Here is a 26,318-nt window from a genome sequence, read left to right as displayed (position 1 = left end):
TGGTGAAGGGGGGTAAAGTGCTGGTGGCGCTCCACGGGGTTCTGAGAGCCGCCTAGGTGGCTCCGTCGCTTACGCACCCAGTTCGTAATCTCAGCTCAGGTCTTGATGTCAGGGTCTTGAATTCAAGCCCTGCATTGGGCTGTGTGCTGAGTGTGCAGCCCACTTAAAACATTTTTTTTTTGATTAGTGATTTTAAGATCTATTAGAGTGCCCTATTGTGTTAACGGAGAACTTAAAGGTTCTCAATAGCAGTAATGTTGAAGGCAGAAGAGGGATATGGAATGGGAGTCGGGAGGTGGGGGTGCGGGGCCGCCCCGGAGGCTGGTGAGGTGTGGGAGAAGACCCCGGGCTGCAAACGGCGGCTGAAGGAAGAAAAGAGGGTCAGGCTGTTTCTGTCGTTGAAATCGCACAGACTTAAGATTACAGATTATTTTGCGGCAGGCCTCTCTGGCTTACGAATTCTTTCTGAGTCCTGCTGTCGACTTCGGAGCCATCTTATCAGCAACCTTTTAGCCTTAATTATTTGTTTTGCTGATTTCTTTACCTCTCTCTGTTGTTTATCATATTTAAAGGTGTTACTGAGGGGGCGACTGGGTGGCTTTAGTCTGTGAAGTGTCCACGTCTTGGTTTGGGGTCAGACCACGATCTCGGGGTCCTGGGACGGAGCCCACATCGGGCCCTGTGCGGAGTGTGCAGCCTGCTTGGGTTTCTCTCTCTCCCTGTCCCTCTGCCTCTCCTGCTCACGCCCTCTCTCTCAAATGAACAAATAAGTCTTTTTAAAGAAGTGAGTGAGGTGTAAGTGAGTAAGTCCATCTTACGTCTGTGACTCTGTGACGTCTGACAGATTTACCACCATCGGCCTCTGCGTTGCACCAGAACTTCCTCATTTCATTTGGGGTCACTCCCTCCTGCAGCCCTTGGCCGTAGCCTCCCTGGTCTCTTTGTCACCACAGGCTCATTTGCCTCGTGTAGAAGCTCAGACGACGGTCATTCAGCGGCGCGTCCGGCGTCCCTGTCTTCGCCGCCGCGCTGATGCGACGCCGCCGTGTTCCGCTCGTTCCTCTTCGTGGGGGCGCGCTCTGTGGCGGCGGTGCGCCGTAGCTCGTGTTTCTGCTTGTTCCCTTTTCATGTATTTATTTATTTTGGGGGGAGAGAGGTTGCATGAGGTTGGGGGGGTGGACAGAGAGGGAGAGAGGAGGGTCCCAAGTAGGTTCCACACCCGGCTTGGTGTCTGACATGCAGGTCTGTCTCATGACCCCGGGATCATGACCTGAGCTGAAATCAGGGGCTGGACGTTTGATCGACTGAGCCACCCAGGTGCCCTTCTGTATTTCACTTTTAACGTCATCTCTGCACGCAGTGTGGGCTCCAACTCGAAACCGCGGTGTCAGGAGTCGCGCTCTGCTGACTGAGCCCGCCGGGCGTCCCTGCGTTCGCCTTTTGATGGACGTTGGGCCCTTTCCAGCGTTAGCTGTTGTGAGGGAGGTGGCTCTGAACATTCATTTATAAGAGGTCTTTGGACATAGGGTTTCTGTTTTGCTGGGGAGTGCCTGGGTTTGGGACTGCTGGATCACATGGCAGGTGTGAGCTTAGCTTCATAAGACACCGGCAGACTGTTTCCCAAAGTAGCTGTTTTATGGTCCTGTGGGCAGTCTGGGGGGATTTAGTTCAGTACCTCATCAGCGCACAGCAGTGATAGCTTTTTAATTTTGGCCGTCCTAGTGGTGTGTAGTAGTACTTCGTGGTGGTTCTGAGTTGCATTTCCTTGATAAGAGTGTTTATCATCTTTTCATGTGCTTATTGGGTATTCGTGCATCTTGGATAAAGTGTCTATACAAATATTTCCCCCCCCTTTTTTTTGCCCATTTCTTAAATTGGGTACTTTATCTTACTATATTGTAAAAGTTCTTCTTCTTCTTTTTTTTTTAAGGATTTATGTATTTATTTGTCAGAGAGAGCACATATGGGTATAAACAGGGGGAGTGGCTCGCAGAAGGAGAAGCAGGCTCCCCACTAAGCAAGGAGCCTGATGCGGGACTCGATCCCAGGACCCTGAGATCATGACCTGAGCCGAAGGCAGCGGCTTAAACCCACTGAGCCCCCCAGGCGCCCCAGGTTTTTTTTTTAACAATTTTTCTTTTAAGTAGGTTCCACAGCCAGTAAGGAGCCCAGCACAAGGCTTGAACTCATGACCCTGAGATCAGGACCTGCGCTGAGATCGAGAGTTGAATCCTTCACTGATGGAGCCCCAGCCCCCAGTTTATGTTTTCTTATGTGTTCTCTGTCCCAAGTCTGTAAAGATTTTCTTTCCTCAGGTTTTCATCCAGAAATTTTAGTTTTAGTTTTTATGGCTAAGGCCGTGTTTGTGTGTGGTGTGAGGTAGGGGTTGAGTTTCATTTTATCTGTAGATGTGCAGTTTCCAGTACCTTCCTCACGGAGTTGCTCTGGCACATTTACTGAAAGTCCGTTGGCCACACCCATGTCGGTCTGTTTCTGAGCTTTCTGCCCTGATTAATGTCGCGTCGCTGTGAGTCTCGACACCGGGCGGCGCCGGTACTTGGCTTTGTTCTTCCTTTTTAGAATCGTTTTGCCTATTCGAGGTTTGTTTTTTGTTTTTAAATTTTCTTAAATTTCCATGTACATTTTAGAAATCTGCTAGGATTTGGAGCACTGGGTTGCTCAGTGGGTTAAGTGTCTGCATTTGGCTCAGGTCATGATCCTGGGGTTCCGGCATTGAGTCTGGCGGGGAGCCTGCTCCTCCCTCTGCCTGCTCTGCCTGCAGCTCCCCTGCTCGGGCTTGCTCTCTGACAAATAAAATCTTAAAAAAAAAAAATAAATAAAGACACTAATAGGTTGACAGTAGAAGGATGTTAAAGGATATAGTGACCCGAACCGGAAGAGTGTGCCGTGTTCATGTCCGACAGAGCAGATGTGAGACGGGGTATATTGCCAGATACGATGAGGGATGTTTCAAGACAAAGAGGCACTACACTGCGAAGACATACAATTCTGAATATACAACCACATAATAAAGGAAATTCAGAATACGTGAAGCAAACACTTGCAGAACCCAAAGGAGAGATACATAACTCAGCAGTTAAGAGGTGAGGGTCACAGCCTCCTCTCAGGGTGTCACAGCGAGTAGACGGATCGCGAGTGCGCAGGAGACTTGGAAACTTGTCCACCAGCTTGAGTTAACTGACCCACCTAACAGCAACAGAAGGAAAACTTCTCCGGCGCACAGCCATATTCACCAGGACGGACCTTGTCATCGGCAAGGTCATCGCCAGCAGACTGGGCGGGTATCTAGCTCACTCCTTATTGCTGTACAGCTTACAGAAGAAGGGTTTTCTTGTTTTTAAAGGGTTGTTAAGAAAAAGAAAAAAAGAATGTGCAACAGAAACCCTATGTGGCCTACAAAGCTGAAAATAGAATGCTGCTAAAAAATCTGGTCTATTTCTGTCTTTATAGCTTTTTACAGAAAAAGTTCGTTGACCCCTATGCTAGGCCATAAAACAAATATCAGTACATTTGAAAGGAGTGAAATAATATAAGCCTGTTATCTGATCACAACAGAAATTATATATGAACAAAAACGAGGTGGGAGTTCCCCTCTGTCTGGTAGATGGGAAGCTGCCTGATTCATGAATCATTTAATAAAACCAATTGGGGGGCGCCTGGGTGGCTCAGTGGGTTAAAGCCTCTGCCTTCGGCTCAGGTCATGACCCAGGGTCCTGGGATCTGCTCGGCAGCGAGCCTGCTTCCCCCTCTTTCTCTGCCTGCCTCTCTGCCTACTTGTGATCTCTGTCCAAAAAAAAAAAGCTGTATCTTTAAAAAAAAAAAAAAAAAGATGTTTAGAAAATCCCCAAATAGGGACATCTGGGTGGCTCAGTCAGTTAAGTGTCTGCCTTTGGCTCATGTCACGGTCTCCAGGTCCTGGAATTGAGCCCCGCATCGGGCTCCCTGCTCACTGGGGCGTCTGCCGCTCTCCCTCTCTCTCTGCCCCTCCCCGACGCTCATTCTCTTCCCCTCCAAATAAAATCTTTTTTAAAAATCTCAAAATAAGTGGAAAATGTTATACTTGGATTCGGTGAAAATGGAAACATGAAAGCTATGGGGTACAAGCAGAGCAGTGCTTGGAGGCAAATTTGTAGCTTTGATGTTCACACTAGAAAAGTGGAAAGGTCTAAAAACCAGTGATCTAATAACTTAAGCTAGAGAAAGAAGAGCAAATAAAACCCAAAGTGCAGTAGGAAGGAAATTACAAAGACAGAAGAGGAACTCACTGAAACAGAATATGCACAAATAACAGAGAAAAAAAATAAAGCTAAAAGTTTGTTCCTCAAAAAGATCAGTAAAATTGATAAAACTTTGAGGCGCCTGGGTAGCTCAGTGGGTTAAGCGTCTGCCTTTAGCTTGGGTCATGATTCCAGAGTCCTGGGATCCAGCCCCTCATCGGGCTCTCTGCTCAGCGGGGAGCCTGCTTCCCCCTCTCTCTGCCTGCCTCTCTGCCTACTTGTGATCTGTGTCAAATAAATAAAATCTTAAAAAAAATTGATAAACCTTTATTTGCACTGATGAAGAAAAAAGACAGGGCAGATATTACTAGTATGTAAGAGTGAAAGAGCAGTGTCACTACAGATCCTGCTTGACATTAGAAGAATGACATGATGATATGAATAACTTTATGCCGATAATTTAGTCGGTTTTGGTAAAATGGTCAGATTCATTCAGCAGTGCAAATTATCAGTGTGAAAACAAGTAGAAATAGAAAATACCTATTAAGGAAATGGAATTCATAAGTTGAAATGTCATCAAAGAAAATCTTAGACCCTTGGCTTTCCTGCTGAACTCTGCTGAATGTTTTAGGAAGAGGTAATACCAGTGTGTTTTTTTTTTGTTTTTTTTTTTTTTTTAAGATTTTTATTTGACAGAGATCACAAGCAGGCAGAGAGGCAGGCGGAGAGAGAGGAGGAAGCAGGCTCCCCGCTGAGCAGAGAGCCCGATGCGGGACTCGATCCCAGGACCCTGAGATCATGACCTGAGCTGAAGGCAGAGGCCTAACCCGCTGAGCCCCCCAGGTACCCTGGTAATACCAGCTTTAGGTAAACTCTGTAAGCGGAGGCGAAGAGTGGACTCCCAGCATGTCTCATGAATGCAGAGTGAACCGTGATGCCACAGGCGGTGCAGACAGCAGGCCGGGGTTGGTGCCGCTGCTCCTCCCGTCTGCCGAGTGATGTTTGCTTGCTGCTTGCTGTTCCGCTTGTTCGACCCTTTAAGAAATTTTAACCTGTATCTTTATCTTTATTTATTTATTATTTTCTTAAACAATAGTTATTTATTGGAGGGGGAGAAAGGGAGGAGGGCAGGGGCAGAGGGAGAGAGAGACTTCTTTTTTAAAAAAAAGAATTTATTTGGGAGGGGAGCATGCAAGAGCAGGAGGAGGTGCAGAGGGAGAGAGAGAAGCCGACTCGCCGCCGAGCAGGGAACGCGGGGCGGGGCTCGATCCCAGGACCCTGGGATCATGACGTGAACCGAAGGCAGAGGCTTAGCTTACTGAGCCCCCCAAGTACCCCTGTACCTTTATACTTAATGTAAGTTTATACTCAGTGTGTAGTTAGTTCTTGCTTTTTACAGTCTGGGCCGTTCTGTCTGCACTGGCCTGTTGGCGTGGTTGACGTAGTCAGCTCTCTTGCCGTCTTTTCCCATTTGTTGTTTCTTTTCTCCTCCTCTTTCTTTTTCTTGTTGATCTGCCTTTGGATTATCCAGTCCTTTTTTAGGGTCCCGCTAGAAAAACGCGTCCGTTTAGTTAGGATCCTGTGGTCCGCCCAGCCGCTTGCTCACTGTGGCCGCGAGCAGGACCCAGACGCTGCCTCTGGTCGCCGTGTCCTGCAGGTTCTAGTTCGGAAGAGAGCCTTGGCAAGGTGGGCGTCTCCCTCTAGTTGTCGTTTGCCTGCGCTGTCCGTTACCCGAGCACGGGAGTCGTTCTGCTGGGCATTTGGGAAAGACAGCCGTCATCCTGAGATGACTTCTGGTCATTCTTTTTGCTTTCCCAGAGTATGTTGCTAGCACCCACAGATATCCATCCACACTCCTCACAAGAGAAATAGGAAGATCTTAGGACCCAAAAAGAAACCGAGTGTCGGGTCAGACTGTGGAGTCACCCGCGCTGCCAGTCTGGGCCCCGCCGACCCTGCGTTGCGGGCGCTGGCACTAGCACGGCCCCAGCACGCCGTTTGTTAGCTCAGTTTGGCGAAGCGAGTGGGGTTGAATAAGCGAGACCTTCTGAGCACACGACCCTGTGCGGCTGGGGGACGGTGGGAAAGTGCCCTCACTCTGTGTTGGAGGAAAACAATGTCCTTGTGGCAAGGGTAGGACTGGGGAGACAGCAGGAAGTGCCGGAGGGCCCGGTGAGTGCGGCAGAGCTCTGAAGCCCAGATGGGAGGAGCTTGAAGATGTCTGTGCTTTGAAAAAATGACTTCGATGCAGCAAAGGCCAGAGGCTCTGAAGCGACAGGGACAGGGGCTGGCTGGCTGGCCGAGGGGCTCCCCGGCAGCCGGGCTTCCCACATAGACAAGTCGGGGCTCCTGCATTGTGTGGGATCTTTTACTCTTCTGAATAAAAGTACTGGAGAAGAGAAATCTCGCCTCATGTTAATGGCATGACATTGAAGAGATTCAATAATTTCAAGGTACAGGTTTCACTTTGCTAAGGATATAGGCCTTATAGTCTTCATTTTGTATCAAACAGTGAAAACTTTGCGGCAAACAGCCTAGGCCCTGGGAGCCTGTCCTATGATACTCACTGAGCAGGACAAACTGTGTGTAGTCCAGGCAAAGACAGCAAGAGCCTGGAGAGGGTGGTGTGTGGGAGAAGCGGGGCGGGGGGCAGTCAAGAGTGGCTTCCAGGGCGCCGGGGTGGCTCAGTGGGTTAAAGCCTCTTCCTTCAGCTCTGGTCATGATCCCAGGGTCCTGGGATCAAGCCCCGCATCGGGCTCTCTGCTCCACAGGGAGCCTGCTTCCCCTCCTCTCTCTCTGCCTACTTGTGATCTCTGTCTGTCAAATAAATAAATCTTTAAAAAAAAAAAAAAAAAAAGGCGGCTTCTAGGGGGTGTGCGTGTAGGGTGCTTGTGGCACCAGGATAAGCCTGGATCATTTGGCACGATGGGGATGGTGAGAGGAGGCCCGGCTAGGGGTTGGCAGAGTTGCGGAAGGCCAGGCAGCAAAGTGAGCTATCAGGAGATTGACTTGCTTGGGTTTCACGTTCTTTTATGAGATGCTCAGTCAGGTGCGGTCAGGAGCGTAGACAAAGGGGAGGCTCAGGAAAACAGTTTGTTATAGGTACAGTCCTAGAGACAGGAGGTGTGGGCCTCACGCAGGGCCACATGGGGAAGTCCCAGGGGAGTCAGGAGGCAGAAGAGGGGGTGGGGGAACACTTAACCCACGAGCTTTATTGGGGTTTCCATGGGAAAGACAAGGCAGGGCAGGATGGGCAGCTTAGGGCACCTAATTTGAATAGTTTTGGTGGACTCTAAGCCATATGGGTGGTCCCTAGTTGCCTGGCCCCTGGCCCTGGGATGATAAAGGGAGAGGAGGACGGTTTCCTGGGATGTGTGGGCCCAGAGAAGAGTCGTTGCTCTGGACAGATTAGTTTGCAGATCATAGTAGCGCTCTGGCTCGGCCCTTTGCCGTCTTTGATGATTGGCTCGTTCTGGGAGGGACGGTTTGTCCCTGGACAAAGAGGCTTCTTAAGATGTCAGACATGATCTACAGACAATGTGTGCAATACAGAGACGTCTGGGGAGAGGTGCCTAGTGGTCCTTGGGCGGGGGTTGGACCCTGAGAGGCCGGGTGGGTCGTAGAGCTGTTACATTTCTTGGGTTGGAGATGCATCCCCAGGGCTGACACCGGGGAGACTGGGGATGTGTTGGCCTCGGGGACCCGCGGAGGAGGTGAGAGCACTGAAGGTGGGTCAGCCGGAGGGCACCGAGAGAAGCTGCAGGGCCTGCGCCGTAGAGGATCTGGGAAGTCCTTGCGAGCTCTGGAACCAGACCTGGAGAGACCTGCTGAGGCAGTTCCTGGGGAGAGCGCTGTCGAGCGCAGGCTGGTGTCGGGACGGCCTTGCAGGACTTGGCCGTAGACTCGCTGAGGGTGAATTCACACTGCGTGAGAGACGTGACCCCTTCGTCTTTGCTTGCAGCTTCGTGGCCGGCACCATGTTCTGGAAGTTTGACTTGAACACCACGTCCCACGTCGACAAGCTGTTGGACAAGGAGGATGTGACACTGCGGGAGCTGATGGACGAGGACGACGTCCTGCAGGAGTGCAAGGCTCAGAACCAGAAGCTGCTGGGCTTCCTGTGCCGGCAGCAGTGCATGGAGGAGCTGGTGAGCCTCATCACACGGGACCCGCCGCTGGACCTGGAGGAGAAGGTCCGCTTCAAGTAAGTACTGAGGCTGTGGCCGGCCGGAGCTGGGCAGGGCTGCGGGGAGGTGGCGGGCGGCGCCGGAGCACGGCCGGAGCAGGGCTTCTGACGAAGAGCCCCGTAAACGCTGACTCCGAGAAGGAAGGAGGCCGCTCTCCGGGGGCTTGTTTTCCTGAGGGTCAAGATTTGGCATCGCTGTGTGTGTATTTCTCATCCTGAGCTCTGGGGAGTGACTGTGTCGGCGTGTTCTGGGTGAAAACGTGCTGAGAGCAGACTGACCCCAGGTCGGAGGCGGATGCGGGGGATGGGCAGCACGTGACCTCTTGACCATGGGAAGTGCCCACCGTGGGGTGTTGGGGTCAGAGGAAAGAGGCCATGTCATTGGTGGTACTGACCATTCTCAAAGTTTTCCCTAAAATGTTCCATTCAGCAGTTGGCTAGGGTGTGAGGACATGGCAGGAAGGAGGTGGTGGTGTGGTGAAGGACTGGGGGTGAGAACAGAGGAGTAGGAATGAGGGGACAGGGCAGAGCAGCAGTACCTGGGACTAGTGACACAGGGCTGGGGGCAGACGGGAGCCCGCGGAGCGTCACACACTGTGCGCTGGTGAAGTCTTAGAACAGGGTTGGCTGACTGGCCCACAGGTAACATCCTGTCTTCGTGTGGCCTGCAAGCTAAGAATAGTTTTACACTTTTTATTTTTTTATTTCTTTTTTTAAAGATTTTATTTATTTATTTGACAGACAGAGATCACAAGCAGGCAGAGAGAGAGAGAAGAGGAAGCAGGCTCCCTGCTGAGCAGAGAGCCCGATGCGGGACTCGATCCCAGGACCCTGAGACCATGACCTGAGCCGAAGGCAGCGGCTTAACCCACTGAGCCACCCAGGCGCCCCAGTTTTACACTTTTTAAAAAGATTTTATTTCTTTATTTGACAGAGACACAGCGAGAGAGGGAGCACAAGCAGGGGGAGTGGGAGAGCGACTAGCAGGCTCCCTGCTGATCAGGGAGCCCGATGCAGGGCTCGATCCCAGGACCCTGTGATCATGTGTCCCCTGCAACACATGCCTGAGCTGAAGGCAGACACCCAACGACTGAGCCACCTGGGTGCCCCTAGTTTTAAATTTTTAAATGGTTGAAAAAAAAAATCAAAGGAGTAATACTTTGTTACACATGAAATTGATATCAAATCCACATTTCAATTGTCCATGAAGAGAGTCTTGTTGAAGGACATCTGGGTGGCTCAGTCATTAAGCGTCTGCCTTCGGCTCAGGTCATGATCTCAGGGTCCTGGGATCAAGCCCTACATCAGGCTCCCTGCTTGGTGGGAGCCTGCTTTTCCCTCTCCCTCTGCTGCTCCCCCTGCTTGTGTGCGCGCGCGCTTTCTCTCTCTCTCTCTCTCTGTCAGATAAATGAATAAATAAAATCTTAGAAAAGAAAAAAAAGAAAGTCTTGTTGGAAGGCAGCCACACTCAGCCTTTGGTGACGACACGAGCAGAGTTGACAGTCACAACATAGACTATCTAAAATATCTGCTCTCTGGACCTTTGCAGAAGTCTCTGTTGCCCTTTCTCTCTTACCAGAGAGAGCAACGAGAAGTGCCCGTTGCAGGGGACACTTGATTTAGGGATACCCATTTAGGGCAGTCAGTCATGGCCTCTGACGAGGGAGCCATGTCATTGCTGGCAGAGGAGAGCCCTAGATGGAGGCGGGAGCTTGTTTGTAGAGGAGCCTGTGGGTGCGGGGGCACGCTGGCCGTCTGAAAAGTCAGATAGAAGCCGCTGGGCACGGGACATGCCTGGTCAGTGCCCCTCAGCATCACTGAGGATGGCCGTCATCCCTTTTACCCTCTCACCCCAAACGTGTCCTGTTCGGTGCTAAGTTATGTGGTCTCCCTGCAGAGAGGGCATTGGTTAGCAGGACGGGGAGCTGGGGTGCGGGCACTGTGTTCTGGATCAGGGCAGAAGGGTCCCAGAGTGGCATCAGCGAGCCAGGAGACATTCATGGTCATCGTCACAGAGTTTGGGGAAACTGAGTAGTGGGTGGGTATGGAGCCACGCGAACAAGACAGTGAGGGAACCGTACCCGGGGGGACTTACGTAAGTCCAGATGTAAGTAGAGTGAACACGTCCGCTCCGCTGTGAACGGAGCCTCCGTGTCCATACAAGGTCAGCATAGCCCTGTGTTTAGCCAAGAATTGTGCTGTGATTGTCAGAGGGAGGGTGAGGGGCGGGCGGCAGGGGCGCTCCGTCTTCACTTTCATTGTAGGAGGTCGGCTTTCACACTGGAAGGTGACAAGTGAAGACATACGTCTCTATTTTACTTAGACACCTGGAGGCCGACCACAGAGCTGAGGACAGGCGTGGGGTGCGCAGGGACGCGGGGCGGGAGGCTGCCCTTCCCCAGCCCGGGGAACTGAGTTTGAAAGGGCGTGTCTGTAGCCCAAATCAAAACTTAAGATTTTTCATTTTTTTTTTTTTTTTTTTAAGATTTTATTTATTTATCAGAGAGAGAGGTGGGGAGAGAGTAAGCACAGGCAGACGGAGTGGCAGGCAGAGGCAGAGGGAGAAGCAAAGCAGGCTCCCTGCTGAGCAAGGAGCCCCACATGGGACTCGATCCCAGGACGCTGGGATCAGGACCCGAGCCGAAGGCAGCTGCTTAACCAACTGAGCCACCCAGGCGTCCCAAGATTTTTCATTTTAAAATCAATTTGAAGATTCCTTTTTGAGTAGAGGAGTAGGATGGACGGATAGATGGTGAGGAGGCAGGAATGAAGTAGAGTGAGTGGGTCTGGCCATACCCTTGCCTCCCGGGAGCCGCTGGCCTGCTTCTCCACCCCGGGTGACCGCCCACCTCCGCCGGCCTGGCCGTCGTGCCTCTGGGTGGCGGCTCTGAGCAGTGTAACTGGTCGCTCCCCCCGCCTGACTACAGGCTGGCTCATGCGGAGACCCCTTTCCCGATTGTGGGGGATGCGCCGGAGCCATGCCGGTTCCAGAGAAGCTGCCCGTGGGTGGCGTGAGGTCAGGGAGCAGCCGTTGTTCCTGCGGAAAGCCCGAGGCTGCTGCAGGCGGTGAGGGCTCGGTGAGGGCTCTGCGCGGCAGCCCTGGGCTGAGAAGCGGGCTCCCTGGTCCAGCCTGAGAGCCACTAGCAGGTGCTGGTCTTTTTCTGAAAGTTCCTGTCCAGTTTGCCTGTTGAGTTCTCAGCCTTTTGAGGAACAGGAAGTCAGCAGACCGACCCCAAGACGGTGCTGCCGTTACTTGCAAGGTGCTGTGGGGGAGTGTGTTCTGTGGCCCTGGGCCGTGGGCTTCTGGAATCCAGATTGCAGGGTTAGAAGTGCTCACCTGTTGGGAAATGGGGCTGCAGCAGGATAGCCCCGCAGAAAGGACACCCTCCAGAAGACCCATCCTACGGGGAGGAGGGCTGAGCCCAGTCGCCCGATGACCCCCCGGGGGGGCAGCACTTCTTGGCACAGAGGGAGGTGTCTGAAGGGGCAAGAGGTTCCCTCCATCCTCCCTCTGATAAGCCAGGGCCCACCTTCCGTGTCCCAGGAGCTCGTCGTGTCATCTCTGGCCTCCTTCCTGCGGGGAGTTGTCTCTAGTCGGTGCTGGAGGAGGAGGGCCGTGGGAGGGTCTGACTGCGCACCCACTCCCTCTGGTGTAGACCCTGCACGGACACGCCTGGGTGTGCTTCAGACACCGCCGCGGTCGGCTCCTCTTCCTGGCCTTGTCGCGGACATGCCAGATGCAACAGGGCTCCCAGGTTTTGTCTCCTCCAGGGGGCACTTGGGCCCTTGTGTGGTTCCGTCGTCCTGGGAGATCACCCCCGGGGTCCGGACAGGACAGTTTCAACCAGACAGGTTTCAGAGTGCAGTGTCAGCCGTAAGCACGGAAACGCTGCGTCCGGGCCTCTGGTCACTGACGGTGCAGGTGCCCCTGCGTCCGGGCCTCTGGTCACTGACGGTGCAGGTGCCCCTGCGTCCGGGCTTCTGGTCACTGACGGTGCAGGTGCCCCTGGGCCCTTTCGGCCTGTTGGTCGTGGCCTTCCCACAGGGAAGCTTCCCGTGTTGTTTCTTTGATAATCTTCTCCCCACCGGTTTGCCCTCTGTTTTCTCTTCCTGGGACTTGTCGTCGGGTGTTAGACCACCTGAATTCGTGCTTTCCTCTTCTTTTCGCTCTGGATGTCTTGTCTTTGCCTTTTTGTCTACGTCTGAGAGGCTTCTTCACGTGCTGTCTTCCTGTCCTGCTGATTTGTAAGCTTTCCATCACATTTCTGATTGAGGGGGTCTTTCTTATCGTCAGGCATTTTACCTCCAAGCCTCCATTTCCTGCTCGTGGCCACTCTGGGTTGGGGCAGAGCGTTTCCGGGAGTTTCCGTCTGTTCCCTGCGCGTCTCGTCCCCTGGCAGCTGTGTGGTTGGTCAGCCCTTGGCTCCTTCTGGCGGAGAGGCGCCGGCGCCGGTGTGGGGTCTGATGGGGCCTGCTCGCCGTGCGTGCAGGTGGGCGACAGGTGGCCCACCGCTTGGGTAGGCTGTGCCTGGTTGACTTCGCTCTGTCCCACGGTTTCTCCAGAAAGTAATCCTCCCCGCCCCTAGCTGCGGGGTGAGGACCTGACAGCAGCCTCAGTCAGGAAGCTTTTGTTTTTGTGTTCGTTTTTTGTTTTGTTTTTGCTTTTTACCAGGCCCCGTTTCTGGCCAGCGTGTCGTCAGTCCCTCAGCTGTGCCTGATGTCTCCGAGTCAGGAGCTGCTCTGGCCTGTCTCTTCCAGGGGTAACTTGTGAGTCCTGAGTACCGGCAAGGGACGGGCAGGAAGCCTGCTGCTCTCCTGAGCCGCGCCTTCCCACCTGCCCGGTTAGCCGCTGCCTCTGTGGCCAGGCCTCTCTGCAGTGGTTTCTCGTGGGCGCTCCCTCTGGCGGCCTGATGCGAACTTCCCTGGCGCGCCCCGCCATCCTCTGGGCCTTGCCAGCCATCACTTCCCCTTTCCTTTCCTTTTCAAAGATTTTATTTATTTATTTGACAGAGAACACAAGTGGGCAGAGTTGCAGGCAGAGGGAGAGGAAGAAGCAGGCTCCTTGCTGTGTAGGAAGCCTGATGTGGGGCTCAGTCCCAGGACCCTGGGATCATGACCTGAGCAGAAGGCAGAGGCTTAACCCACTGAGCCACCCAGGCGCCCCTACCTGTTTTTTTGAAGAATAATTGTAAAAGGCCAATAAAGAAAACCTCAGTCCCTGTACCTAGATGTAACCTTTGAGGGTCAGTTCCTTATAGCTTGTCTTGCCACATGTGTGCACATTTGCTTGTGTGTGGAAACCAGGTTGGGGCCTTTCCACGTGCTCTGGAAACATTTTTGAAGGAATAGTCTGTGCTTTCCTCTGGGCCTTGGCTCTTTTGTAGCGTTGGTACATCTTCTCTGGTGGACACCTGGGTGCCTGTGTGATGTAAGGTCTAGCTCTGGCTTTCAGGGTCGCTGTGGCCTGGCCCTCCTGCCCTGCGCTCTGACCTCCGGTCCCTGGCAGCTGTGTGTCTTCCTCCATGCGGGTTTCGTAGTGTATATTGCGGTGCTGAGGTGGCCGTGTGATCCTGGTGGCCATCCCGTGAGGTGGGTGGGCCCGGGTTACGCCTCTCGCCCGCTGCTCGCGGCCTGGGCCAGCTCTGTGTGCGCGCAGCCGGCCTCATGCCCAGCCTGCGCGCCTGGCACGGTGGCTCCGAGCTCTAGAAGGTGCTTTGTGTTCTCTGGGCTGATGAGAAACACCTGTCCCGCAGTCAGACCTAGATTTGTTGGCTTCTCCCCTTCCGCGTGAGTTGGCTGCCGTGCTCTGCTGCCTCCTCTGGAGTCTCTCCAACCCGGCCTCTGTAGCCAGTCCACAGTGCCCAGCATGGTTTAGGCCTATGTGAGGGCCTAGGTTGGTGGCTGCCAGGAGCTGGAGGGTCGTGCGGGCTGACCTTGACCCTGGGCTTGCTGTTTCATGCACAGCCTTGTGGGGTGGCTGGGCACTTGCATCTCCTTGTTCAGATGGGAAAGCCCAGATGCAGAGAGGTTAGGTCACGTGCCTGAAGCTGCAGAGCGTGTCCCGTGGACTAGCAGGCGTTCTCCCGGGCAGTCCGCCCCGCTGGGGCCATCCGTACGCCTCCTGCTCTGGCCCCAGTTGCCCTTCCCTGCATTCCCAGGTAGAGCTGGGGATGGCACCAGAGATTATTTGTTTGTTTTAAAGATTTATTTATTTATTTATTTTAGAGAGCAAGAGAGAGAGAGGGCAGGGGGAGGGGCAGAGGGAGAGAATCTCTACCAGACCACCTGCTGCGCACAGGGTCCGCGGCAGGGCTCGATCCCGGGACCCTGAGAGCGTGACCTGAGCCAAAACCAAGAGTCGGACGCCCAACCGACGGAGCCCCCCAGGCGCCCTGGCACCAGGCGTTGCTAATGGCCCTGCTGTTGTGGGCTCTGTCCTGGATGCGTCTGCTTGCTGGGTAGCTGTGCCTGTCCCAGGGCAATGGCAGTGACGCTGTGTCAGAGGTCAAGGCAGGGAGCAGAGGGATGTCAGGGGGTTCCATGTGATGGGATCAAGATTATTTCGTATCTGAGGGGCACCTGAGTGGCTCAGTGGGTTAAGCCTCTGCCTTCAGCTCAGGTCATGATCCCAGGGTCCTGGGATGGAGTCCTGCATTGGGCTTCTCCCTCAGCAGGGAGCCTGCTTCCTCCTCTCTCTCTGCCTGCCATTCTGTCTGCCTATTTGTGATCTCTGTCTGTCAAATAAATAAATAAATAAATAAATAAATAAATACATCTTTTAAAAAAAAAAAAAAAGACTATTTTGTATCTGGTCATTTTATGTGTCCGGGTATTGATGATTTGCCCACACGATGCCTCGTGACTGGCCCTGCATCTTGAGCGGCTGACCCGGCATTCCTTTAGCCCAGGGACAAGCTGGGGTCTGTGCTGTCGGTGCGTAGGGGCGGGCAGGGCGAGGAGAGGGTATGTGTCACGGACTGCGGTCACCAGCTGTGTTGTCACAGGAAGGAAGAGACCTGGCCTGAGGTCGTGAGAGAGGAGATCCCAAAGATGAACGCGCGTTATTCAGAGATTGCGGTTGTCGGGAGAGAGGGGCTTTCACGGCGTAGGGGTGAGGAGGGAGGAAAATGTGTGTGACACGTGGAGCTCGTTGTCGTCAGAAATGCCCGTGGGTCACGGGATCCTCGTATTTTTACTCTTTCCAAGGTCTGACCTGTGGACCTGCTTCCTGAGAGGCTGGTCACTTAAGCAGCTTCCTGAGAGCTGAAGAAGTCTAATTTCACCTCCAGTCGCTTGTGTTGTGCCCTCTTAGGTACCCAAACACAGCCTGCGAGCTGCTGACGTGTGACGTGCCGCAGATCAACGACAGACTAGGAGGGGATGAGACTCTGCTGAACCTTCTGTATGATTTCTTGGACCACGAGCCGCCGCTCAATCCTCTGCTCGCCAGTTTTTTCAGCAAGACCATCGGCAACCTCATTGCACGAAAAACTGAACAGGTAAATAAGCTGCCAGGCCCACGTGGCTCGGGGTGGCCGGCGTGGCCGGTGCTGGCGCAGCTGGCGGTCGGCTGTCACTGCGTGACCCGGGCTTCAGGGCTCGGAGAGCACGGTTTGTGACTCTTCCCCAGGGCACAGGTGGGGCGGGGTGCGCAGCCGCTGTGTGAGTTGGAATTTGATAAGGAAAGTGGCTTCTGCTGGCTGGCTTAGGAAGAAGCAGCTCTTCCTGCCACCTGAGAGCTGCCCAGGACACAAAACCAGGCTGGCTGGCTCTGTCCCGACTGGGCGGAGGCGTGAGGAATAGGGGGCAGGCCTGCATCATGACAGGTTCTGAGGATGTCCGCCTTCTGAGATCTGCTCTGTGGGGCGGCAGTATTTGTGTCTAGACACGTATGTTTCAAAGCAGATAAAGGAAAGCTTATAGCGTCAGGCTTCTGTGAAAAGAGTGAATTCGTTTCGTTAGCTGGAGCACAGCCTTGGAGTCCGTTCGTGCTTCTGCACCACCCACGCTGTGGACACGCAGAGACAGGGCATGTCGGAGCGTGGCCTCAGGCCTGCCACCAGCCCCAGCAGCTGGGCCTGGTGAGTCTTTCACCTTTAACCCTTGCCACCATCCCCAGTGCATTATTTCAGAACAAACACCAGATGTTGCAAGATTTTATTGTTCACGCTACTGTATATACCTCTAAGATACAAGGACTTTTAAAAATTCTTTTTTTTTAAAGATGTTATTTAGAGATAGCACAAGTAGGCAGAGTGGCAGGCAGAGGCAGAGAGAGAAGCAGGCTCCCTTCCACTGGGCGAAGAGCCTGACGAGGGACTCGATCCCAGGACCCTGGGATCATGACCTGAGCCGAAGGCAGCGGCTTACCCATCTGACCCACCCAGGCGCCCCTAAAAATTCTTTCAGTTCTAACTCTAGGAGGGGACAAAACTGTTGGGCAGATTGCATGATCATACCCCAGAATACTCATCGTTTACGTGTTCAGTATTGTGAAATATCCGTTGAGGGAACAGACCACTATTTTATGTGCAGAGAGTTGCGGAGAGGGGCAGCCTCCAGGCGGATCGTTGTTCCCTTGAAGAAGTTCTTGGCATGTTGGAAATGTTCAGTGGAACATACGTTTCCCAGAATCCTGAATCTTAGCTTTGTCCGGGGCCTCAGAGGACTGTCTCACCTCAGATACTTCTCTGACCCAGTCAGGGGGTAAATGAAGACTAGAGGGGACGCGGGTGATGAAAGAGCGTGCTCGTGGCGGCGCCGGCTCCCGGACACGACAGTGCGCCCTCGCACACCAGTGATGAGGGCAAGTGTTGTGGTCCGTATGACTGGGCAGTGGGGGCGTCAGTGTGGCTGTGGGCAGTGCTAGAATTTCTAAAAAGCGTTGTTTCTGGCCCGCGCCTGGTGCATAACCGCCTGTAGCCCGACCATATTTCTCTGCTCCTTTCAGATGTTCGCTCTGTCTTCCCTTGCCAAGTGCATCAAAAATATGAAACGCACTCTTTAAAAATATTTCTTCTGTTGGCAAAGATGTGACATATTTATGTGCATTTCAGACAAGGTAGAAATACACGGACAGTCTCTGTGCACTCCCGAGGCGGCGGCTGCGGGCTGATCAGTTCCGGTCTCTCCCAGTTCTTCTCCTGTAAGAGACGCTGACGTATACTCACTATTTATTTTCACGTGACGGTATCATACTCTGAATACCGCGAACTGTTATTTTTTTTTCCACTTAGAAATGGATTTGGTGGGACGCCTGGGTGGCTCAGTTGGTTAAGCAGCTGCCTTCAGCTCAGGTCATGATCTCAGGGTCCTGGGATCGAGTCCCACATCGGGCTCCTTGCTCGGCAGGGAGCCTGCTTCTCCCTCTGCCTCTGCCTGCCTCTCTGTCTGCCTGTGCTCGCTCGCGCTCTCTCCCTCTGTCTCTGAAAAATAAATAAAATAAAAAAAAAAAAAAAAAAAAAAAAAAAGAAATGGATTTGGTATGTCTTCTCCTGTATAGCTCCCACGTTCTTTCCAGCAGACGCAGTGGCCGTGTTACTGCCGGACCAGAGTTTTGGAACAGTAAGCACGCAGCTGCCTTGTTTCTAGGGGCTGCTGGGACAGGGCCACAGTGTTTGATGCAACGTTTCCACAGAGACATGGGCTGCAGTGAGCAGGCGTACTGCATTTTCTTAACTCTTCAGTTCAGACCATTTCGTACATTTGTAGAGAAAACAGTTTATAAACCCCTGTGTTTCTGTCACACAACTTCAACGATCATGTCTTTCTGACCGGTTTTATTGTTCTACAGCCCCTATTTCCAAACCCCATCCCAGATTATTTGGAAGCAAATCCCAGACATTGTATCATTTTATATGTAGATATTCCCATATGTGTTTCTTTTTTCTTTTTTTTTTTTAAGATTTTATTTATTTACTTGGAGAGAATGGAGGAGAGAATGCATGAGCAGGGAGAGGGGCAGAGGGAGAAGGAGAAGCAGGCTCCCTGCTGAGCAGGGAGCACCCCCATATGGGGCTCGACCCCCGGACCCTGGGATCAGGACCTGAGCCAAAGGCAGAGGCTTAGTGCACGAAGCCACCCGGGTGCCCTCCTGTATGTTTCTACAGCAGGAGGACTTGACCAGCATGATCTCGGGTCCCTTCATTACTGAGGAGTTGGGCTGGAGCACAGTTTGTTCGTCTGTTGAAGGACACGAGGTGTTTGCACTTTTGTCTGTTGCAAATCGAGCTGCTGTGGGCATTTGTGTATCGTAGTCCTGCCTTAGCCACGGTTCCAGTGACCACTGTCAGTCATGGTGCACAAGCGGGTGACCCTTCTCCTGACGCCGCGTCCGAAGGTCAGACGAAGCCTACCCTCAGCTCATTCCATAAGCACGTCACCATCTCACATTGTAGGAGGAAGGCTGAGTCCGCACAGTGAGGTGTTGGAGCGAGGGAGGGAGGAGCGTCATTCACACACAGATTCAGTCTGTTGTCACAGTTGTTCTAGTTGCTTAGTGTTGTTCATCTCTTACTATGCCTGATGTATCAGTTAAACTCTATCACAGGTGTGTACGCGTAGGAGGAAGCATAGTGTGCGTAGGGTTCAGTACTGTTCGTGGTTTTAGGCATCCATTGGGGGTCTTGGAATGTATCCCCCGTGGATAAGGAGGGATAATTTTGCAGCATTGTGTGTGTGAATTGTTCTATTTGAAGTGAATTTCTTGTGAACGATGCATAGTTGAGTCATGTGTTCTTTTTTTTTTTTTTTAAAGATTTTATTTATTTATTTGGCAGACAGAGATCACAAGCAGGCAGAGAGACAGGCAGAGAGAGAGGAGGAAGCAGGCTCCTCGCTGAGCAGAGAGCCCGATGCGGGGCTCGATCCCAGGACCCTGAGATCATGACCTGAGCCGAAGGCAGCGGCTTTAACCCACTGAGCCACCCAGGTGCCCCGAGTCATGTGTTCTTACCTGCTCTGCTCTTCTTTAATTGGCGTATTTCGGGCCATTTACATTTAATGTAATTGTTTATATATCAGGGCTCCCCCCCCTTTTTTTAAAGATTTTTATTTATTTATTTGACAGAGATCACAAGTAGGCAGAGAGGCAGGCAGAGTGAGGAGGAAGCAGGCTCCCTGCTGAACAGAGAGCCCAATGTGGGGCTTGATCCCAGGACCCTGGGACCATGACCTGAGCTGAAGGCAGAGGCTTTAACCCACTGAGCCACCCAGGCGCCCCAGGGCTTCCATTTTATTGTAGTTTTCTGATCACATTTTTCATTTTCTGTTCTTTTTCCTGACTCCTGTGTGTTATTTGATAATTTAAAAAATTCCATTTTGGGCACCTGGGTGGCTCAGTGGGTTAAGCCTCTGCCTTCGGCTCAGGTCATGATCTCAGAGTCCTGCATCGGGCTCTCTGCTCAGTGGGGAGCCTGCTTCCTCCTCTCTCTGTCTGCCTGCCTCTGCCTACTTGTGATCTCTGTCTGCCAAATAAATAAATAAAATCTTTAAAAAAAAAATTCCATTTTGACTTATCTAGAGTGTTTTCTTACGTGTCTGTTTAGGTTTTTAGTGGCTGCTGTGGGTGTCGCATTATGCTAGGTGTTCGTCGTAACTAGGACACACCTGTGGTCATCTCGAGCAGACCCAGTGGCAGTGGTTGAGTCAGTTCTCAATCCCACCGGCAGAGGACCCCGGTTCCTGTCGCTCACCGACCCTTCCTGTAATCACATTCCCGCTCTCCGGGCATGTGTTCTGGTACATAATACAGCGTTGAGGTCTGGATCTGCAGTCTCCCTGCTGACCGATGAGGATGAGTACCTTTTCATGTATTAACTGACCATTTGGATGTTTTCTTTTGTGAAGTCTCTTTGTGATTTGCAGGAATTCTCTCTCTCTTTTAAAAAAAGATTTTATTTATTTATTTGACAGAGCACAAGCTGTGGGGACAGGAGAGGGAGACGCAGGTTCCCTGCTGATCAAGGAGTCCGATGCGGGATCAATCCCAGGACCCTGGGATCGTGACCTGAGTCGAAGGCAGAGGCTTTAACCCACTGAGCCACCCAGGCGCCCTCCCTTTCCTATTTCTATCTATAATTTACTTGAGACGGATTCTTGTAAGGGATGTAAGGTTGGAGGTTTTGGGGTTTGTTTTAGTATGGGTGTGCAGTGAGCCCAGCACCACGTCCCGGGGAGGCCCTTCTCTCGGTTGTTCTACGCTCACGGCCCCGTCACACGTCAGAGGCTCCCGTGTAAGTACATCTGTTCCTAGACTTTGTTCTCCTGTTCTGTTTGTGAGCGCACCAGTGCTGTGCTGTCCTAATACATGGAGCTTTACAAGTCTTGGTATTTGATAAGTCCTCTCGCTTGGTTTTTCTTCAGAATTTCTTACTACTGTTTTTTACCTTTTGCATTGTTTTAGAATGAATTTGTCAGTTTCCACCTTCTCCCCAACCTTCTCCCCCAAGAAAACCTGTCAGAGTTGTGGTTAGGCTTACGTTGGCTCTGGGTTGGAGTTGGCAGATTGTGGCCCACAGGCCAAAACCAACCTGTGACCTATTTTTGTAAATGAAATCTTACTGAAACACAGCCCTCCCCTTTACTGACGTACTGTCTGTGACTGTTTTTGTGTGACGGTCACAAAGCGGATAACGAGGGCTTCTTTAATTTCTCCTGATAACATGTCATAATTCTGTGGGGGAGGGCCTTACCCAGGTTTCATTAGGGTTGATATTTTTGTAGTATTCTAAGTGGCATCTTTTATTGAAGTTTTTGACTGAGATAATTGTAGATTCACATGCTGTTGTATAAAATAATTTGGAAAATTCCTTTGTATACTTTGCTCAGTTTTGTCAATGGTGACATTTTGTAAAATACTAGTAGCACATCACTGCCAGGTTATCGACATTCATACGGTCCGCTGATCTTACTTGTTGGTTCGGTTTTGCTTGTAGTTGTGTGTGTGTGTGTGTGTGTGAAGTTCTGTACTGTTGATCAGCTGTACAGGTTCATGTATCCACCATCACCATCAGGGAGCGGGACGGCTCCGGAACAGCGCGGGTCCCTGTGTCGCCCTGTGTAGCTGCTCCCACACTCCTCCCGTCCCCTCACCCGTCCCTGACGCTAATCCACTTCCATTTCTAAAACTTGATTATTTCAAAGTGTTATTTAAAACATATGGGGCATCGGGGTGGCTCAGTCGTTGAGCGTCCGCCTTCGGCTCAGGTCATGATCCTGGGGCGCTGGGACTGAGCCCCACATGAGGCTCCCTGCTCAGCGGGAAGTCTGCTTCTCCTGCTCCCCCGGCTTGTGTTCCCTCTCTGGCCGTGTCTCTCTCTGTCAAATAAATAAAATCGTTAAAACAAGTTATAACCTAAAGCATACAAATTAAAGCCTTCAGGCAGCTTGTTTCCAGCATAATCCCTTGCAGAGCCTTCAAGCCGCCGGGCACGTCTGCGCGTCTCCCTTGTTTGGCATTGGGCCGTCCCGGGCTGGGCCCGGTGCATCACCTGCCGTGCGCTCCGGTCTGTCCTGGGTGATTCTCCTTCTGGTGACTGTCGGCAAAGCTGATACTCTAACAGTGTACCTTTCTGCTCTTTTGTTTTATCTGTGTACAGGATCTTATCATTGTGATTAATGACAATTTTGTTTTGTTCCTTTTAAGTCTTATACCTTTTATCTCTTTTTCTTGCCTAATTGCAGTAGTTGGAACCTTTAGTACATGTTGAGTTGCAGTGTGATGGTGGGCCTCCTTGTTTTATTTATTCCCTGAGAAGAAAAGCTTTCAACTCACTTTCTTTTAAGATTTTTTTTGTTGATTTGACAGAGACACAGCAAGAGAGGGCGCACAAGCAGGGGGAGTGGGAGGGGGGGAAGCAGGCTCCCCACTGAGCAGGGAGCACGTTGCGGGACTGATCATGATCAGGTCCCTGGGATCTTGACCTGAGCCGAAGGCAGATGCGTAATGACAGCCCCCCAGGCACCCCAGCTTTCAACATTTTATAATTAAATATGATGTTTGTTGTGGGGTGATTACAGACACTTTTTAAAAATCAGAATTAAGGGAATTGTCTTTATTCCTAGTCTTTTTAGTTTATAACATGAATGGTTGTTGAAATTTATCAAATGTTTTTACTCTCTTGGGAGCGCCCGGGTGGCTCAGTGGGTTAAGCGGCTACCTTGAACTCAGGTCAGGATCCCAGGGTCCTGGATCAAGTCCCATGTAGGACTCCCTGCTCAGTGGGGAGCCTGCTTCTCCTCCCTTTGCCCCTCTCCCTCTCTCTCAAATAAATAAATAAAACCTTTTTTTTTTTTTTTTAAGATTATTTATTTATTTATTTATTTGACACAGAGAGAGATCACAAGTAGGCAGAGAGGCAGGCAGAGAGAAAGAGGGAGAAACAGGGTCCCCGCTGAGCAGAGAGCCCGATGTGAGGCACCATCCCAGGACCCTGAGATCATGACCTGAGCCGAAGGCAGCAGCTTAACCCACTGAGCCACCCAGGCACCCCTAAATAAATAAAATCTTAAAAAAATGTTTTTACTTTCTGTTGAGTTGGTCATTTGATTTTTCTTCCCTATTCTCATAGGCATGTTCTGTTGCTTGTTTTTCTAATGTTAAACTGGCCTTGGTTTCGTGGTCTGCCGCCCTGTCGTTGTGGTACTTTATGATTTCATGTGCTGAATTTTTACATCTGCGGTCATCAGCGAGATTTGCTTATAGCTTGCTTTTCTTACAATGTCCTCCTCAGGTGTTTAGAGTCAGAGCTTCCTGCTCTCAGTGTGGGACACATTCTTTCCTCTTGGGCTCCCTGGTGAGCGGGTGTTAAGGCTGGAATTAGTTTTCTTTAAATGTTTGGTAGAATTCAGAGGAAAGGCCAGTAAAGCCGGAGTTCTCCTTTATTCCTCCTTCCCTCTCCCTCCCTCCCCCTTTCTGTCTGTCTTTTCCGAATGGGCTCCGTGCACTCCCGGCACAGGGCTTGAGCTCACAGCCCTGAGATCAAGAGTCAGACACTTAACCAACAGAGCCACCCAGGAGCCCCGAGCCTGGATTTTTTACATGTGGGGCTTTTAATGATAGATTTTGTTTCTTTCGATGCTCTAGAAATATTCAGATTTTCTCTTTGTTCTTGTCAGTTTAGATGAGTGTGTTTTTCAAGGAAATTTTTCATTTTTTAAAATTTATTTAAATTGTCATCATATTATTTGTCGTAACCTCATCCTGGTGATACCCGTGGGCTCTGTTGTGATGCGCCGTGTTTTGTTCCCGATGTCGTTCTCGGCGGCGTCTTCCTAGGCGAATGGTCATTCCCTTCACAGAGCCTCCTTGCCCCTTCCCCAGCACGAGTGTGACTGGGTCTCCCAGCACGTGGGCCTCCATGTCCGTCCCCATGTCCCCCCCCATGTCCCCCGCCATGTCCCCCCCATCCCTCGCCTGTGCTGCGGCCCGCACGCCGCAGGCGGTCGTCCGTGGCAGAACTGAGCTGAGCCGGCGGGCCTGCCGCCGAGAAGGGCCTGCCCGGGCCCGGAACCGCCGCCGCTCCCGGCCGCCGCCTGCCTTCGTGGCCAGCTGCCCGCGTCTCGTTGGCATCGGGGCCGGCCAGGGGTGCGGCGCGCCTCTTCCCTCGCCACACCGCAGCCCTCTTTCCCCTCCGCCGGCGTCTGGCCCGTCGGCCGCTGGCTGTCTCAGCTGCTCTGCGCTGTCGGGCTCTTGCCCCGCTCGGGGGCTGTTGGTGGCGTGTCTCCTGCGGCGGACCCTGGAAGGAGCACCCGGGCGGCCTGGGGCGCGGCCCCTCCCTGCGGTGCTGGTGGCCCGGGGCCTGCCGCCGTCCGCCCCGGGCTCGGCGGGCCTCCGCGGCTGCCTCACGGGCCTTCCCTGTGGTCGGCTCCCTGCTGCCCTTGGAGAGGCCCCTCTGACCGCGCTCTCTGGTCTTCCCGGAGCTGGTGTCTGCGCCCCTGGAAACCCACCGGGAGGGTTCTGCGCCCGCGGGGGTCCGGCTTCTCAGGGCATGTTTGGCCGCAGGTGATCCAGTTCTTGAAGAAGAAGGACGGCTTCGTGGGCCTGGTGTTGAAGCACCTCGGCACCTCAGCCCTCATGGACCTGCTGCTGCGGCTCGTCAGCTGCGTGGAGCCGGCCGGGCTCAGGCGCGACGTCCTGCACGTGAGTGTGCGGCCGCTGCTCTCCGCGGCTTCCCGGTCCGCGTCCCCGCGTCCTGTGGCGGCTCGGGGCGGGAGGGTCAGGGCCCCTGGCGCCTGTCCGGCCTGACTCCCCGCCGCGGGCTCATTGGGGCTGCACCTCCGGACTCGTGCTGGACGCTGGGTCCGCGGTCTGAGCCCGTCTGCTGTCCGGCCTCGGGCTGCTCGGAGGTAAAGAGCCGAGTGTTCCTTTGCCTCTGACGCTCTCTGGCCTCCCGCCCCGAGATCCCAGTGCCCCCGCGGCTTCAGAGCGGCGGTCCTGTCAGGGCCTGGCTTTATGTCCGGCACGCTGCCCAGAGGGAACCGTTAGCCGACAGTGTTCATGCGGAGGCAGTGGTCGAGCCAAAGCGGGCCTGTTTGTTCTATGTAGAGTCTGTGCACGTGTCTGTCCAGACAGGCTTGCGGGACGAGGAGCTGCTCGGAGCTCCCGGAGGGCTTTCCCAGAAAAGAGGGTTCTCATCTCCGAGAAACCAGCAAGTCAGTGCTGGCTGAGCTGTTCACTGTCGTCGGGCAGGCTTTGTTTGCAGTGCAGCTGAAGATGAAGTGTTGGTCTTTCTTGCCCATTTTCCAGCCCCAGACATCTGGTGACGGCTGTCATCAAGGTGGCGGTTCTCACACTTGGGCTTACGCTGCCCTCCACAAAGAATTGATCACAGTGGCTAGCGGTAGGCGGTGAGCGCAGCGGACACGTCTGCTGTTCCCAGCAAGCCTGCACAGACTCACAGCTGAGTGGCCACGGAGGCAGACCTTCCAGTTTGGGATAAGGAAATGCACTGGTCTTCCCTGGGCGCCCACCGCCTTTGAGCTCGGAGCCGTGCTGGGCGCTCAGTCCTCACTGCGCTCCTGCTGCCGCACCAGGCCTCTGTGCTTCTCCCACTCCCGGAAGGGCCCTGGCGGCACAGCGAGGGGAGCTGGGCCCCACATGCAGCCAGGCTGCCCACTGCGGAGCGCGCCCCGGCTCCAGCCCCTTCTGTCCTCTGAGGTAGCCTGAGACCGTGTGTTTAAGAGGCCACCATTGGGGCATAAGGACTGTGGTTCCCTTCTTCACGGAGTTTAGGTCACTCCAGAACCTGATCACGATTTTTTCTGGACACACATGTTGGGCCAAGAACCTCTGTCCCTGGAAGCTGGCACAGGGATTTCTGCTGTCCTGAGCGACCTCCCTTCTGTTGGGTCAGACGTGAAGAACGTCATTGACGGGCCTCTTTTTCCCTTTCAGTGGCTCAGCGGAGAGAAGGTCATCCAGAGGCTCGTGCAGCTGATCCATCCGAGTCAGGATGAAGACGTGAGTACGGCGCCCGCCCCTCGCTCGGGCTGCTGGGGAACGTGCCCTGTGGGTCCTCAGATGAGGACCCGTCAGATGCCTTTCTTCCTTTAATCAAGCACTTTCTAGACTCTTTCTTTTCAGTAAAAAAAAATAATAACCAGGAACGCCTGTGTGGCTCAAACGGTTAAGCGTCTGCCTTTGGCTCAGGTCATGGTCCCAGGATCCTGGGATCGAGCCCTGCATTGGGCTCCCTGGTCGGCGGGAAGCCTGCTTCTCCCTCTCCCACTCCCTCTGCTGTGTTCCCTCTCGGTCTCCCTGTCAAATAAATAAATAAAATCTTTTAAAAATAATAATAGTAACCACAATTTTATAAAAAACAAAGGGGCTAAATTAGTTATCTCTGGCTGAGTAACAGATTACTCTAAAACAGTTGCTTGTAACGGAAAGCATT

At 52.8% G+C, this 26,318-nt stretch overlaps 1 protein-coding gene across 15 annotated transcripts in view; it reads left to right on the top strand.

The window, feature by feature from the left end:
* The window catches only part of PPP6R2 (protein phosphatase 6 regulatory subunit 2), an 84,050-nt gene that overhangs the window by 39,519 nt on the left and 18,213 nt on the right, over positions 1-26,318 (top strand). For 4 of the 15 annotated variants that reach the window (XM_032345787.1, XM_032345788.1, XM_032345789.1 and 1 more), the window contains 4 exons: positions 8,200-8,442; positions 15,737-15,923; positions 24,428-24,565; positions 25,820-25,885. In XM_032345787.1, coding sequence (XP_032201678.1) covers positions 8,216-8,442; positions 15,737-15,923; positions 24,428-24,565; positions 25,820-25,885 — 618 coding nt within the window. In that variant the 5' untranslated portion in view covers positions 8,200-8,215. Of the gene's footprint in view, positions 1-2,814; positions 3,105-5,061; positions 5,082-8,199; positions 8,443-15,713; positions 15,924-24,427; positions 24,566-25,819; positions 25,886-26,318 lie in introns of those variants that run through there. The other 11 variants (XM_032345784.1, XM_032345782.1, XM_032345781.1 and 8 more) reach the window with 7 other exon arrangements.

The sequence above is a fragment of the Mustela erminea genome, chromosome 6 (genome assembly GCF_009829155.1).
Source record: "Mustela erminea isolate mMusErm1 chromosome 6, mMusErm1.Pri, whole genome shotgun sequence".
Taxonomy (NCBI): Eukaryota; Metazoa; Chordata; class Mammalia; order Carnivora; family Mustelidae; genus Mustela; species Mustela erminea.
Note: the sequence above shows the minus strand (reverse complement) of the source record. Positions and strands in the feature narration are given on the sequence as shown.